The sequence below is a fragment of the Lissotriton vulgaris genome, chromosome 6 (genome assembly GCF_964263255.1).
Source record: "Lissotriton vulgaris chromosome 6, aLisVul1.2, whole genome shotgun sequence".
Lineage (NCBI taxonomy): Eukaryota > Metazoa > Chordata > Amphibia > Caudata > Salamandridae > Lissotriton > Lissotriton vulgaris.
The window spans coordinates 648495752-648513254 of NC_141694.1; the positions used below are offsets into that span (position 1 = coordinate 648495752).

General features: G+C 46.0%; 1 protein-coding gene across 1 annotated transcript in view; it reads left to right on the forward strand.

Moving 5' to 3' along the window:
• The first annotated feature begins 7887 nt into the window (after nucleotides 1-7887).
• Nucleotides 7888-17503, forward strand: part of MDN1 (midasin AAA ATPase 1) — a 2142100-nt gene continuing 2132484 nt past the window's right edge. The window contains exon 1 of the mRNA XM_086926648.1: nucleotides 7888-8089. Coding sequence (XP_086782774.1) covers nucleotides 7994-8089 — 96 coding nt within the window. The 5' untranslated portion in view covers nucleotides 7888-7993. The remainder of the gene's footprint in view (nucleotides 8090-17503) is intronic.

Sequence of the window (17503 nt, forward strand, 5' to 3'; positions counted from 1 at the left end):
TGGCCCTAACTTACAATTAGACCTACATGTCAATAAAACCACGGGAACATGTATGATGCTGCTCCGTATGCTACGCAGAGTTTTGCCTTTGCTCCCCGCCCAGTCCAGGCCGGAAATAGTCCGTGGGACTATTTTAAGCCGGCTTGATTACTGTAATGGTCTTCTCCTGGGGGCCCCAAAAAACTTGATAGGGAAGCTGCAGAGGGTGCAGAATATGGCGGCTAAACTGGCCCTCTCACGACCCAGATCCAGCTCTTCTACTCTTGCGCTCCGCGATCTACACTGGCTTCCGGTAGATCTACGGGTCCAATTTAAAGCGGCCTGTTTGGTGTTTAGAGCGGTTCACCTCCTAGGCCCTATTCCGTTACAAAACATGTTTTCATGGTATTCTGCCCCACGTCTTTTGCGGTCGTCATCGGCTCACCTTTTGGTGGTGCCTAGGTTTCAAAGAGTGAGGATGGGCGGCCGCTCATTCAGAGTGGCGGCAGCCAAATTGTGGAATTCACTCCCACTCACTCTTAGGAGCCACCAGGACTATCTTCCATTCCGGAAGGCTTTAAAGACCTATCTCTTTCCCAAGTAATGGTTGTGCGTCTGTGCTGTTTAGTGTGGGGGTTCTCTGATCAAAGCGCCAGGATGCCCTCTGGGTGACAGGTCTGCGCTCTATAAGTATGCTAAATAAATAAATAAGAGGTCTTGGCACACTCAGTGCACTTTACTATGGGCTTACCAGTAAATCAAATATGCCAATCATGGAAACAATCATCCATAATACAATTTACATAGAGAGCATATACACTTTAGCGCTGAATAGCAGTGGTAAAGTGCCCAGAGTTCTAAAACCAACAAAGACAGGTCAGGAGAAAATAGGAGGAAGACGCGACGCATTTCTTCTCCACGAGACTTCTTCAAGGCTTTTTTCGTAGTCTGTCCATGTTTGTAGGAATACAGGCAAGTATGGTCTTGCCTGTATTCCTACAAACACAGACACTGGACCGAACGCCTCGCTCTACATATAATAATTTAGGCAGAATTACATCAGTTGGGGAGACCTTCTCTTTCCGTTTATATGGCAAGCACGATCTAACCAGTGATAGGAACAAGCAATACAAATTTGGAATATTCACTGACTTAATTGAAAGTACGAAAGAAAAAAAAAGACTACGAAAAAAGCCTTGAAGAAGTCTTGTGGAGACGAAGCGTGCCGCGTCGGCTATGATAATGTATCATGTTTTTAATAATTGAATGGAAATATCATCTATCAAAATAAAGAAAGAAGTAAAAATATTTCATAAAAAGAAGTCTCCAGCAATTTGATTTTCTTTGGGAGTTTATTCATTGTGTTTGTAACTGATACTGTTTCCCATTTGAAAAATATGGAATGTATCATATCATTCTTGATATCTTGAATATATGGGTATGTGCTGAGCCTTTTTTGAATTTGGTATTAATTTTGGTTTTCCAAAACATCAAGGGAGCTAAAAAGGTCTGGTTCCCAGCTCGCGCACTACCACTGAAGATTCACACTAACTAGAACGACTAAAAAATACCTGCGCAGGTCTAAGGTGCCTTGACCTTTTATCTTGTTTTTCTTGTAGATCCTACATCATGTACATGTATTTATAGAAAAAAGTCAAACTGTAAGGGGGCTGATTGTACAATGTATATGAAATTGTGGGGACACTAAAAAAATTCTAACCTATGAAACAAGAATTTTCAATTCAATTCAGGACACGAAAGCGAAGATTATGCTTCTCTTATTTTACTGCAAAAAATGCAACAGCCAATTAAAATACAGTAAACTTAAAACTACATTTCCAATTAACATCCATGACATGGCGACCATCACATGCTCCATTTGCGATGAAGCTAGTTCTTTAAGTACTGGAACCGGCATCTTGATTCCTATTTCTTTGCTCCATACAACCAATATGCAAACAGGCATAACCACTGGAAGTAATACAACTAAGTCAAGAGTTCGAACCAAGAAACCAACATTTTAACAATGAACAAGTCAGTCTTTGCCCAAGCCCAGAACGATGGGCCAAACAAATCCTGCTTGATGTTGTGAGCCCACATAGTAGAACGGGAGAGGAGCCTCCAGGCCCTTCCTTAAAATGGTGACCACTGCGTCCACTGGCTTCTTAGCCTTGTTTCTGATAATTTCCTGAAGAACAGATATGGTAAGTCATAAACTCTGTCCTACTATGATCAATACATGATCATAATTCAATATAACAGCGTGGGTAAACCAACAATTTTGGCATATACAATATTATAATAACATTGTTCAACAGTACAATCATGTTAATGTATATAGAGCCGGGTCAGATAATCCTCGCCTCTGTGTCCTTAATAGAATTGAAAATTCTTGTAGTGTAAGCAAGAATTTTTCTTATTCCATGTTAGAACTGGAGGTTCCAATTATACTTGTTTAATGTTGTGATTCCACCAATGAAGTCACATCCACAATAGGCTTGTAATAAAAGGCTTTGAAAGTAGACTCCGGAGACCAATAATGTCTTCCAAACAGGAACCCAAAGCAAAGGATTTGGAGGTTGTAACTTCCTTAGTGGAATTGGTGCCAAACTTAAAAATATCAATACCAGCTTCGTATAGAAGCCAGTGCACCCACCTAGCCAGCGTTGCAGCCGACATTTGCTTGAACGATTTCTGCAATGCAATTAATACTTGTCCCCCATGATCTTGTCTAAACTCCCTAGTACAAGCCTTATACTCTTTCAGGCAGCTTACAACACATAATTTTGAATTACTGGAGAAAGCTGGGTAAGACACAGATCTGGAATGGATTTAGTGTGCTTAACAATGGAAAAAAGAAACTCCATCCAGAGAAAATATTCTATATGAAAGATCCAGAGCATGAACATATGATACCCTGTTACAGGAGATTAAACATAACAAGATATTAAGTTTAGCTGCTTATGGGATAATGCAGGATTATCTGGCAAACGTTTCAAAAACCTAAGAACTGTGTTGTCATCTCATAAAATCGAACAATTTGGGCAAGGGGCTTTGCCAGTTTAATGCCCCGCATTTGCTTACACACCAAAGAATGTGTTATAACCTTGTTGACACCGTGGATGCGCTCCTCGCGCCACGGTGGAATGTTGGTATGCCAGGAATCGATTCGGTTGGGGGCGCTCGCCCGAGTTCAGTTGAGCGGCTGCTGGCTGAAGAGGCGGTATACTGGTGCTGTGTTTGTCATGAATAAACCTTTCAAACCTGCTTCCAGTGTCTGCGTCATGTTGTAATCACAACTGAATGTTCGCCAATAGGCTTGCTTAAAACCGGGCAATGACCTGAGGAAATTGCAGACCGAAAATGATTTACTGATCTATAAGTCAGACCTGAATCTGCCAAGGAAGTTCTCCGCACCCCATTTGTTACACCAGCTAACCCTTCTGTGCCATGCTGAAGCAAAATGTTTATGGGTATTAGCTGACCAAGCCTGCTCGATATAGCATCTAGCTTGTTGCTAAATTCCTGACATGTTTCATCTCTTCCTGAAACCTTCAAAGCTATCAGATTGAGTTGTTTGGATAGGCTCAAAGGATGAGGTTAAACCACAGGGTCATATAACAGAATCTGAAGCTGAGCTAGCTTGACCAGACAGGCATACACTATTTCCAACAGAACCGGTAATCAAGATTGCACCTCCACATCGGAGTTACCAGAATGATCACAGCTTTCTGCCTCTGGACTTGAGAAAGGACTCTAGGCATGATAATGAATGGGGGAAACACATAACCTCGAACTTGCGGCCAGTCCTGGAGAAAGGCTTCCGTCGCCTGCGCCATTGGATCTGGGCACCAACTGAAGAAAATTGAAAGTTAACAATTGAGACGAGACACAAAGAGGTCTACCTAGCAAGTACTCCAGAGGGTATTGAGGGATCTAAAAGTCATTGGGAGAAGCTTCCAACTGGTGTCATCCCTAAGGTACAGAGAATGCCAATCGGCTATTGTATTCTTTTGACCCGGCTGATATACAGCCAAAACCGAAATTCAGTGATGGAGACAAGAGTCAGAAGTTCAATATACACATTAATAACATAGAACTATCATAGGAAACAAAATAGGCACTTAACTGACTGCGCAGCAGCAAGAAAGAGGGATCAAGATGACAGTTCCAGTACTTTTTAGGTTTCGCCTGTCGAAAGCGGCACAAGCAGCGTTTCGCGCAGGTGAAATCTTTTGTTTTGCAGTAGGTGGGCTTTGTCCCGCCTCGGTCTTCCATTGGCTAGCTCCATAAATGGAGGCTAGCCATTGGAAGAGAGAGGCGTCCGTCACTCTGCGAGGCGACTCGTGGGCGTTCCGGCGATTTTTTCTCATCTAGCCCCTTTTAGCACGTCATTGCGGCGGTGGGCGGTTCCTATTTTTTTTTGGGGGGGGGGTTTGTTTTGGTCATTGCAGGCCGACCGCCGCCGGAAGAAGTCCAGGTGAGTGCTTTTTCTTGCCTTCTGCTTTGCCTTTCTTGCCGTTCCCGCCCCCCCCTCCCGCTGTCCGTGCCTTTCCCGCCCCCCCTCCCGCTGTCCGTGCCTTTCCTGCCCCCCCTCCCGCTGTCCGTGTCTTTCCTTGTCTAAAATAAGATTCTAAATTTACTTTTGCATTACAATAAGAAGTGATCAAAGGCACACGGTGTGAGCATTTACGGTGCGAACATTTTGGTAGGTTTTAAAAGCTCGGTATCTGATCCGGGAAATGCTTACATGTGTTTAATTATTCAGACTGCGTGCTCAGATGGCTACAGTATGCAAATTAAATATGCGTCTCTGCTGGAAAAACTGGCTTGCATAACCCTGCATGATCCAGAGTTACATGCAGTGTGATGCAGAAGCAAAGGATATTTCAATTTATTTTTAGGTAAAAGGAGGCTATTTTTTTCAATGGTCAGCGCCGGTGAGAGAGAATTCCTCTTAGCAGGATGAAGGTTTCCCCGGCATCCGAGTAGCTGTGTCTGTGTAGGCCTGTCTAGTCTGTCCTTCCCTTGCGTGCCCTTCCACTGCCCGCTCCGAGCAATTTAAGCGGTCTCCGGTCGCCCCTCTTTTCTATCAGTGCTATTTCTTGTGCGTGAGACACTACACTTGTATCCCTAATGTGCTTGGTCTTCAGCTTTGCCCTCTCTTTCGGAATTCCCTCCTCTGTATCGCCCCCCCCTCACCTCCCCCTCTGTTTCTGCCCAAGGCCTTTTTTAAATCATTCCGATTGATAGAAAGCCAAGAGGCCCTCCAAGATTAATACATTATTCAAATTAAGGGCTGACCTTTCCCACGGAGTGTCCTGTGACCTGTGAAATATTTCTACCTGCTGCAGGGGATTGCTGTGGGGTGGGGGTGGTGGCCTCGGGGGTCGGGCCCGTTTTTCCTGTCGATCTTTGGTCCGGGGGAGATTGTTGGCACCTCGGCCAGGAGCCGGAGGGCACTCTGCTGGGTGCTGGCTGGCACGCCACTAATTCAGGGCACTCTGCTTGCCCTTGGGCTAGCCTCGGATTCTGGCTTCAGTTGAGCATACAAATTCACCAAGCCTGGGAAATCCTTGCTGGAAGGAAACAGCTTACCTGGAGATGTGCACGTAAAATCGTGGGTTATGAAGCTGAGTGGAACAATGCACGTGCTGCACAAATCTATCTGCAAGCAGCAAATCACAGATTTAAATCTCAAGGTAGTAGGGGGGGGTAAGGCAGCAGCTTTGGGGGTGCGGGGGCACTACGTGAAAATGTCGGGCTAGGACTGGCCAGGAACCCGGAGTTTAGCAGCTCTGGCTGTTACGCCACATTATCTCCCCTGTATGATTTGTGCCGGGGGACACAGGCATCTGCTGGTCAGTAATGCCCTCCAGCTTTAAGAGAGAGGCTTATCGGGATGAACAGAAGGGTCTTCTTCGGAGAAAGGTGATGGTACAGCCATTTAATGGGAACGACGTGGGCAAAATCAAACGACCAGGGCAGCCTTACAGCCTGAGACCAAAGACAGAGCTGGACACCAAGTAGGATTCTGTTTCAGAAGATATTTTAACCATTCTTAAAACGGTCTGCCCAATGCTCCAAGTCTTTTCAATTGTAAACCCTATAACATGATTATGTTGTGCAAATATGTGGCATTGTTTTATCAATTTTGAGGCTGTAAGTGTATATGCAACTCCAGTTTTACAAGCCATTGCATTTACGCAAGTTTGAGCTATTGCCAATGTAAATGACAATGCCATTTCTTTATCTGTTTTCAAAACCAACACATAAATACAAATGTTGTCATTTACAATGCCAATAGCTCTAACTTTTCCAAAGGCGAAACCGTTGCATTGTAAATGCTTGTTTAAAGGGCTAGCTTCATCGTGACTGGAGCATGTGCACAGGATGATCATGGGTTAAGTTGTTTCAAGTTTAATGCATTTTAATTGGCTGCTATATTTTTTGGAGTAAAGATAAGAGAAGCATACTCGGAGCTTCTGGTCCTGTCTTAGAATTGAATCACAAAGGTTCACGTTGAACAAAGAATGACGGGGGCGGGGCAGTTTCAATGTGTATTCAAGTGTTATACATGTTGTTATTTAGTGTACTGTAATTGAGGGTGTATGTAGTGCAGCCTCAAAACCTTACAGCCTGGCTAGGCTGAAGTATTATTTTTACGAAATTGCTATAACGAGCATGAAAGATTCAAGAAATAAATCGAACTGTGGTGACTGCATTGTTTCATTATATTTGAGCCAAAGGAATAAAGTACCAATCGAGGATCGTTTCTCTCTAGATGCATAAGGAAAAACAAAAATAACAATAGTTAACGCTATCTGCAAAAATCTGAAAACATCAACCAGGAAGATTTGAATGGGGCATGAGAAATGTGTATGGATTCACAACTGTAATGTAGTTAAGGGAGAATGTTTTTTATCGAGAGAAAGTTGAAAACTCAGAGCATTAGGAAGAAAGCAAAAGTTGACAGATAACAGTAATCCGAAATCGTCGTTATAATTGCAAGCTTTCCAAGGCACAGCGGTACCTTTGTCATGGCGAGAAATAATACTCTGATATTGCTGGACACATGCAGTGAAAATCTACGCTCGGCTAAACAATGTTCCCTTTGCTGGAAGATCGATGTATACATGGCAACATGTGGGACAGAAAATATGAAATTTCGGGGTAAAAAAAAGAAAGAATCAGATTAACCTGATTGACATGCACTGTGAAGAAGGGGACTTTCTACGCGGGAAAACGCCGAAATTCCGCCTGAATAGGGTGGACTGGCATTTGCATGCATACTATAAAAACCAGAAAGAACAAGAAAACATGCATTCCATGGTCTTTGAAGAACTGTGAGATCAACAGTGGAAAAAATCCAAGAAACGGCATCGGAGCCGGACTGTCTAGTACTTTTCTTTCATGGTCAGAAAGCAGTAAATAATAAAGCCACAGGCCGTATTGGGTACACTGCACAGTTATTACGCAAACGTGGCAGCCATTTTAAAATCGTATTCTATTCTGTTCAGATTGGGCAGGGACCGCTGTAATAAAACCTGTATAGATCTGAAATACTACAAAATGTTATTTTCTTGTACAAACTGCCACGTACATTTATTGGTGAGCTAATTTAATCATAAATAGTGAAATTGCACACATAAAGTACAGTAAAATAGGAAGAGAAAATAATGTTTAAGTATGCTCCTAGACTATGCTTTTATGTTGCCAATTATGTAGATCTATGTTATTGCCGAGCGAAGAAGGAAAAATTTGATAATACGATGAAGTATATGCTCTTTAAGATGGCCACGTATTTTCCTATTTCATCCGCAGCATCTCATTCGGATCCTCCTATCAGGACTTTCCTCGCAGTGACGCGACGCTCCGGAAGCGCTCTCTCCCCAGTAGGCTGTTCTTCCCCACGTGTGGCGGGGCAGTTCAGCTAGCTGCTGTGTTGTGCTGTGTGTGCGCCGAGGGAGGTGCACAGTGGCACCCGGTCTGGAGTGGCCTTTTTGCTGGTACCATGGAGAACCTGCAGCTCAGCTTGGACTCTCTCCAGCTGATAGCGGCAAGGAACGAGAAGAGCAGCACCGAGCTCCGGGACTTTCTGTCCAAGCAGGTCAGTGTCACTCTACCCTGTCGCCCATGTAGATAGACCTGCTACGTGCGATTCCCAAGGATGGCGGGCTCCAGTATCTGGTGCCCTGTGCTATTTTTAATAGCTGTATGCGGTAACTCTTAAAATATTTCTTGCACATCTGCTACAATATTTGCAGTAGGCATTGACTCGCAGTGAGCGGGCAGCACACCTGCTGGTGCACAGTAAAGAGCAGCAGAAGCAGGACCCCCGATATGCACTAAAAACAAATGTGAGAGGAGTCCCTGTATCTGTCACTAATCAGCAAGAAACCTGTGATGCGTCTCTATTCACATTACAACTAAAGTGTTTTTTGTTTGTTTGCAAACGCTTTCCCTTTCAAAGAGATCCTTTCAAAAAGACCTTATGCCATGCTTATTTTGCATCTCGTGTTAAACCGATTCTCCAATGCGGGGAAACTGTCAAATGATTATTATTTTGCCAGTTACTCTCTAGGTGTCACTGAATTGTAGCGATATCACGTCAGTTGAATGAATAAAAAGACAAGTATGTGAACGGCATAAAAACCCGTGTTACACTTTTTACTGCAGCGGTAAAACCCTCCTTTTCTTAGAAATGGGTACCATTATTTGGTATTCTCCTTTAGGCAAGATTCCTGTCATGCAGTACTTGAGATATTCGATCTTCTTCTCCAACGAGTGAGTAGCTTGTGAGCTACTTGTAAGTAGCTCTCCTGTGTGCTATCGAGACCGCTAAATTCGAAGCTTTTGTTAGACTGAAATAATACATGTGTACCAAAACAGACGTGTGTCTTGGAGACGAAAATGTGGTTCTTTTCAGAACTTATAAGCTAAGCTGATGTTTGGAGAAGAATGGTTGAATTTCTAAAATGTTTTTAAAGTTGATATTTGAGTGATAAATTATGTGGTTTTTGGGAGACCTGTGTGGTGATGCTGCAAAATCTTTGTAAAGATGTCACCTGGAATGTTGATAAGTGTCTTGCCACAAATATTCTCTTGGTGGCAGTTGCTGCTTGTCCCTTGGCTGTGCTAACTCGGACAGCAAATTGTGTAAATGCACAAGAATGCTGTGAAATTGTCCAATGGGAACTGGTGGAGCACTTCTCGTGTTGCTAAAGACTCCTCTCTCCACTCTCTAAGTTGCTTAAAGCAGACAGGGATGTTGTAGTAGTCTCTCTATTCCTTTCATTGTATTCTTGTGATGCAAGGCCCTATTTCACTGTCATGGTAATGGAATGTGTATTTTTGAACACTGGGGGACAGTGTAGATTTTCCTAGTTATTATGACGGAAAGTCTTAATTTTATTAAAGACACGGAGGCGAGTATTATGCATTCTAATCTTGCATTTATTATAATAGCAGACAAATAAGCGAAGAACCACAGTTCCCAGAGGGCCAGGCGACAACTGGTCCATGGGAACGAGAAAAAACGATAGTACAGTAACCACTAAGTAAACAGATAAGAGACCACACTGACTGCGCAGCTTCCTCTTTTCGCCGACGAGCTGGTCAGATAACATTAGAGAACAAAGGAAAAATAGCCATAACAATAGAAAAAGCCAAAGTCCGGGAGCAGATATCTTGAACCACAGGGAGCAAATGACAAAGTCCAACGTGAGCAGCTGTAGACGTAGCCGGGAGAGTCGAAGAAGTCCATGGGGGTGAAGCACGAAGTCTATGGAGAGAAGACCTCCTATGATGAGGCAGGTGGCAAGGCCGGATTCGCTGCAGGGAGGGAGAACACAGATTAGTAGTGTAGCGGTGGGATAATACTCGCCTCCGTGTCTTTAATAAAATTAAGACTTAACGTCATAACTAGGAAAATCTACATTTTATGGCAAGACTGGAGGCTCCTATTATGCTAGTTCAAAGCATATTAATAACATCAGAAGCAACAGAATGAATAGGCTTACAATAAAACATGTGGAAAACACTGTCATTGGACCAATCTGCTGATCTAAGGCTGTCCTCTAAGCCGGAGCTGGACCAAAAGGCCTTAGAGGCCATGGCTCCCCTGGCCGAATGCGCTCCGAAAACGGAGAAGTCAATACCTGCAAGAGACATGACCCAACGAACCCACCTGGCGAGGGTAGGGGAAGAGACGGGGAGATGGGGTTTGCGGAAGGAAATAAGCAGTTGGGAAGAAGAGGACTCTCTGAGATTAGCGGTCTTTTGTTCATACACTTTCAAGCACTGTCCCACACAAAGCTGTGGCTGGTCAGGAAAATAGGGATAAAACACAGAATCCAAATTAGTCTTAGTTCTTCTGCGAATCTGGAACACAACACCTGTAGGAGAAAATTGTCGGGAAGAAACATCTAAAGCTCTAACATCGGAAACTCTTTTAATAGAAATCAAACATAGTAACATAGTTAGTTAGGCAGATAACATTTTGAGAGATAAGTCAGAGTTGACAGGCCAATTCATGAACAGTTTAAGAACTACGGAAACGTCCCACAAAAAGGTATACTTAGCCAACGGTGGTTTAGAACATCGAACACCCTTGAGGAGACAACAGATCAGAGGATGTGCGCCAACAGGTTTGCCATTAATCTGAGCATGGTTGAGGAAATCGCAGAGCGATAAAGGTTAATGGTACGATAGGCCTTACTGGCACTGGCCTCAGAAGCCCAAAAATTGATAATAACATTTAGAGGGGCTGAAAGGGGATCGATATTCCTTTCCAAACGCCAGCTTGCCCAAAGAGACCAGGCGGATTTGTATGCTTTAGAGGTTCCAGGAGCCCAGGCCTGGTTGATGAAGAGAGCAGCCTCTTGCGAAAGGAGGACATTAGACCGGGGAGGCCGGAAACTTTCCAGGCCGACAAGGTCAAAGAGTTGTCCAGAATGAGATTGTGGCGAAGGCCCTGGGGGTTGACGAGAAGATCGTCAAAAGAGGGGAGGAGAACAGGGAAATCTGTCGCCATCTCCAACAGGGAGGTGAACCAAATTTGAGCTTGCCAAAAAGGAGCAACTAACACCAGAGAAGTGGACTGGCGGCAAACTTGAGACAGTACCCTGTTGATCATAAGAAAAGGGGAGAAAGCATAACTGAGGTGACGAGACCAGTCCTGAAGGAATGCATCCGTCGCTAGGGCCAGAGGGTCCGGCCGCCAACTGAAGAACTGGGGCAATTGACAGTTGAGACGGGAAGCAAAGAGATCTATAGAGAAGGGACCCCATTTGTGAGAAAGAGAATGGAAAACGGAGGGACAAAGCTTCCAATCGCTGGAATCGTGGAGGAACCTTGAGTGCCAATCCGCTACTGAGTTGAGATTCCCTGGAAGGTATTCTGCTGTTGGGGAGAAATGATGTGCTAGGCAGAATTCCCACAGACTTTTCGCTAAATCCGCCAGAGGCTTGGACTTGGTCCCGTCAAGATGATTGATATAGCGAACCGCAGAAACATTGTCCTTGCGAAGTAGGATGGAGCAACGGATTCTGTCTTTGGAAAGGCTTTGGATCGCAAAGGAACCTGCAAGCATCTCTACACAGTTGATGTGCAATTTGGACTCATCTGACGACCATTTACCTCGAGTCGAGATTGGATCACATCGGGTGCCCCTACCCGACAGGCTTGTATCGGATTCTAATACAAGATCTGGGGCAGTGGCGAAAATAGTGTGCCCGTTCCACGCATCTAAATGGTCTATCCACCATTGAAGCTCGGTGCGGGACTCGGGATCTAGGGCAACGAGATCTGCGTAGGCAAGGCCCTGGCGAAGATGCCTGATTTTTAGGCGCTGAAGAGTGCGGTAGTGGAGAGGGCCTGGAAATATGGCCTGAATGGAGGAGGAAAGAAGGCCAACGATTCTTGCCAGAGACTTGAGGGACAAAAGGGACGACTGGAGGACAGAAGCAATCTCCGCTTTGATTCTGGAAACCTTGGAGAGGGGCAGGCGGAGGGAAGCGGCCACTGAGTCCACAAGGAACCCCAGGAACTCCGTGTTCTGAGACGGAGTCAAGGATGACTTCTCTGTATTGACGAGAGAACCCAGTTCCAGGAGAAGAGACTGAGTCGTTCGAAGATCGGACAGAAGAGAGAATCTGTCGGAATTCAGGATCAGAATATCGTCCAGGTAGATGATAAGTCTGATTCCGAGAGAGCGAAGAAAGTCCACCTCTGGCTTCAAGAGTTTTGTGAAGCACCATGGTGCGGAAGAAAGACCAAAGGGAAGAGACGTGAAACAATAGGTCACTCCTGACCACTGAAACTGATGAAACTTCCAATGGGACTGATGAATAGGAACCGTAGGTAGGCGTCCTGAAGGTCCAAACGAACCTCTGAGGAACTATCGCGTTCCATGAGAGCCAAGCATTAAACAAAAAAGGTGGCAGGCGAGGGTTAGATAAATCAGGGAGAGCACTGGGCGTGTACGGGGCGGGCCAAGCAAAGCGAAGGCTGAGGAAAGAGAGAACCGGCAGAAGGAGCACGCCAAGCAGAATGAAGGCAGGGCTCCGACGAGCGCCGAGGAAAGCCTGTCACTAGGGCTAAAGGAAGCGCGAAGCAGCGCGAGGGAGCAGCGCCGGACGAAACCACCGGCAGTAAGACTGGGGGGGTGGGTGGGGGGAAACAGCTGAAAGACCGTGCGCAGTCAATGGAAAAGCGCGGAAAGCGCGAAAGTCAGGCGCGCTGCAGCGCTAAAGAGAAACTCCGAAGCGCGATATTAACATTAAATAACACCAAATAAACCACAAAGGCATGTAAACTGTGAGCAAAGATAAGAGAGCACTTATCTGACTGCGAGCAGCAAGAAAAGAGGAAGCTGCGCAGTCAGTGTGGTCTCTTATCTGTTTACTTATTGGTGATTGGTTACTATACTATCGTTTTTTCTCGTTCCCTTGGCCCAGTTGTCGCCTGGCCCTCTGGGAACTGTGGTTCTTCACTTCTTCGGCTGCTATTCTAATAAATGGAAGATTAGAATGCATAATAGGAGCCTCCGGTCTTGCCATAAAATTACTGTGTTCTCTGGAAGCTGTGGAGATAGACAGACATTATACCTAGTGTTTCCACACTTACCTGCCTCAATGTGATCATTACTAAATTGGCGACGAGTTGCTCCATCCCTCTCTCCACCCACGTGTGCTGCAGCTCTTCTTGTTGTTTCCTGTATCCTATGGTTCGCAGTTGTTCTCTTTGGGATCTTTATTCTCAATACTGCACCCTGGATCTCATTTGTGGATTTGACTCTTACTTCTTTGTCACTTTTTACCACCTATCGGTTTTGATGTTCTACTGCTGTCACGTGTACCATATGAAGGCTCATCTGGAGATTGGACAACTAGATTATTCAGCGGATACTGCCTTTAAGTTGTTACAGAGCTCGTGCATTGGATCTCCCCCTCGCAGTGGTGTTTCATATAGTGAGTCTTCAACATTAACGTTATCCTTTGCGAGTTGGCTGTGCTTGTGCTCAGATAGTGAGTTTTCTTTGGCTGTGTTTTCCTGTTGGTGCCCTGCTGCGCTGTCGTTTGTTGGGCACCGTGAGCTCTGTTCTGCAAACCTGCTGATCACATTATGTTGATTTACTAGTCTGCTGCAACAGTGGTGATTGCCTGGAATCTTCGCTTCTTTCCATTTTCCAGCGTGTGTGTTGGATGCCCGTTATTCCTGTCTACCGGAAATTCTGTAACATGTACTGCCGTTCAGCAGAATGCATGCGGACGTGCTTTATTCCTGAAATTCCGTCGACGCAGGTTATGTTCTTTAGCTATGCGCTCTAGTGGTGACAGCTCGTAACTTTAGCTACACGCTCTGATGGCGACCACTCCTCCTCCTGTTGCGATATCTGCCCAAGCGTTGCCATAGTTATTTGTCTCACAGAAAGTCACAGCCTCAATCAACGTACTCCGGAGGTTTTCGTGATTTATTTTTTCATAATGGTGACCGAGATTAATCCATTGTTCATAGCGCTTCGGATTATCTACTTTAAAGTGACGGGAAGATTTCCACAACAAATTGCACCATTCCAGAGCACTGGGATTTCGTATTTCTTCAGGTTTAGAAGTCAAGACTGTAATGCAAAGTCCCCATACAATCAATTTCTCGACAAAGCCTTAACAGACACCTGCACAAGAAACCTCTGGGAAACCAATCTGCCTTACCTCAAGCAAGTCATAAATAAGTCAGCGTAATTCCACTCACTTTTAACTGACAAAACCACCTTCAGCACAAAAAAACACGCCTGGATGGTTATATCCAAATATAAAACACTCACTGCAGCTCCATATCTAACTATCACATTCCCGGTCCACAGAAAACAACAGCTAATGGCACTACGACTGGGAAAATTCCCATCCACCATGGATCAGCCAATCTGGGTTCATGATGGACCCAAATTTTGTAGACTATGTGGGAGCAGTAAGGAGGACTTAATACATCTTGTTTGTATCTGCCCGAACTTAGCCCATGCTCGAGCCATCTTCCTAAAAAAAGCCATGAATGATCGAGGCATAGAACGTGCAGATCGGTTGATTATGGCTACTCTAAATCCAACAGACACTCGTTTGAACTGCCTACTAATAAAGTACCTTCTGGCACATGTTCATGCGCTGAAATGTAACCCGGTACCCTGCTTAGAATAGGGTAATAGGATGGTTGACTTTGCGGCACAGGGCTCTCCGGAACTCAACAAAGAATAGTACCAGAACCGGGGGATTCTTACCTTACATGGACCAACAAATGTCTTTTGATCGATTTTAAAATTGTATATTGTGTACACTAAAATGTCTATAATTAAAAAGAAAAAAAAGAAAACATTTGCACTAGATACAGAATGTTTTAGGATTCAGGGAAACAGAACGTAGACAAACATTGAGTTTCATCCGTAGTACCTGACTGTTATGCTAAGCATTGTTTAGTATTTATTTTTTATTTTTTTTAACTTTACTACGGGGGGTGTTTTTGTTTGTTTCACGAAAAATTTGCATTACTCTATTTGTAATTTCTGTGGCGCAGTACAGAAGTGTGCTTATTCGTGTAAAATTTCAGTGGTTGCTGTTTCTACACTTTTGTGTGTATTTAAATTGTTCTGTTTTCTTTCAGGTACCTGTTTGTAGTCTGAAACGAATTGTTGATTATTCCACCACAATACTGATACACATTTAAAAGTTTTTTGTGGAAAAAATGCTAAATGTTCAACCTCCGCCTCCCTTTTTAGGTCTCGTGCCTGCGATTGCAGGGCAAAGCCCTGCTGTCGCAAAGCGAGGCTTATTTTGATCGTTTCTGCTTTCAAGCACTAAAGAGGAGAGGACAAGAGACTGGCACGCGCACGCAGCCTGCCGGAATCGGATCCGGTCGCGCGCTCCAATTCCGGCATGCTGCCCGCACAGACACACACAGACAGGCACACACAGACATACGCGCACACATCCCCTACCACCCCACTACAGGCATGTACGCGATGTGCCGGTCTCCCTTGCAAGCCTGCACAATGGCATTTTCATTGCGCCACTAAAACTGGCTCCGACCAAGCCAGCCCCCCTCCGCCGCCCAAGCCAGCCCCCCTCCGCCGCCCAAGCCAGCCCCCCTCCGCCGCCCAAGCCAGCCCCCCCACCTCAGGAAACGTGCAAAATTACCTGGTGCTCCGGCGCGGTACTCCAGCTCCTCCAACGCAGCACGACGTGGTAGCAGATGTGCATGCTCACTTTCAGATGTGCACTTGCCCAGACAGCGGGCACACATATGGCTTGCGCATTCTGCACAACGTGCGCTTTCACTTTCAAACCAGCGCTCCCTGAGCGCCTCGCGCCGGCCCCAGGTTCCTTTCTGCAAAACTTTATTGTGGGTTCGGCGTGCTGTGCGCCCCATGCTTTACCTACCATGGTATTCTTGTCCAGGTACGTAGTAGGCGGGGTTCCCCGCGAATTGCAGGGAGATGAGCACCTCTCCCTCCTCCAGTTGCCCTGCAGCTCCTCGTGGTGGGTGCAGAGGAAGAAGGGCGAGAACCGGGGGTAGTAGTCCACGGCGCTATGGACACACTCTGTGCAAAGGACGGCCCAGCGCGCGCGGCAGCCCCTCTGCTCCATGCTGGGGCCCGTTGTCCTGGTCCGCGGAGGCCAGCACGTGCGCCTTGCTGCGGCCACCGGCTCAGTGCGAACTTTGCTGCGAGCTCCGGTGCTGCCAGTCAGTCATCTGCGCGAGCTCCGGCCTGACTGCTGCACGCGCACTAACGGACAGGACTTCTGCATCCCATATGCAGGCACTCTTGACCCAGACACCTGCTTCTCCTCACACAAGTGCCCAGCGCCTCCTGTTGGCAGTGGTTGGGAGACTGGGTACAACTGGCAGGGTCCAGACAGGCATGTAATGTAGGATGGTCATCTGCAGGAAGCAAATCAGAGGCCCCCTCAACTCTAAACCCTTGAATTGTGAGGAAGGGTGAGGGATGCTCGGGTGGAATACTGTCCTCGAGACATCGCGGAAGGCCCCCTCCTCCTGGGTCCAGCAGGGGTCCTTACTGGTATGTAGGGGGGGATTCCCCCATCTGTTGCTTGTCATTTTCCCAGGGTGGGAGCGCTGCAGGGAGAGGAGGGTCGTAAATCCCTGGAGCAGACCACTGTGCCTCCCAGCGCGGGGGGGAGTGCCCTGCCAGAGCTAGGTGCCAACCTCTGCTCTTCGCCTCGGTGGCACACATCCCTCTGCCACCAGGTCTACCAGCTGCCTCTCACCACCTTCCCTGAGCCAAAGTGAGTACTGAAAAGTTTTGGAGCAGAAGTGATGAGGGTGGTGGTGGGGAGGAGGTGAAGAAGACGGAAGGGGAGGGGGTGGGAGTGTGCCGAGCATACTCCAAGTGCTTACTGTGCAGGAGTGAGTGATATAGCTTAGCTGGGTCGTGTTTCTTGCGTGAACAATGATGCCGCAAAATGCCTACCCCTATCACAGCAGCACCAGGGGTGTAGCTTGATTTAGTGTGGTAGGTGCAATGGCACCAGGGTACAGAAGCCCGAGGACCCACTAAACCCTGATTATTTGAAGGACGCTGAGGAGGTTTGGCAATGGAACAAGTTTGTGTGCCGAAGTGAAATACTTTGTATGCACTGCCAGGTGAAAAGTAGCTTGCGCATACATGGTTACACTGTGGTACACGCAACTGCCTCTGAAAGGCAAGTGGGGTCAGCGCATCACTCGTCAAGCAAAACTGACCCTGTCCTAGATCTGTCGCAGTGTCTCAGTCCTCTTGTACAACCTCACCGTTAGCTCGCTTCCACCTCTGCTCTCTCTCTGCTCTTTTTTCTTGTACCCTCCATGATGACCTGATCATTTGACTATAGAAATACCCGTCCCACCTACAAAGGGTTGCACAACTTTTCTTTAATTCTAGGGAGTGGTGAAGCAGGAAACTTGTGACCTCACAATGAAAAATACCATTCACAAACCATGTTTATATACCAATTGCAAATAAAAAATAAAGAAA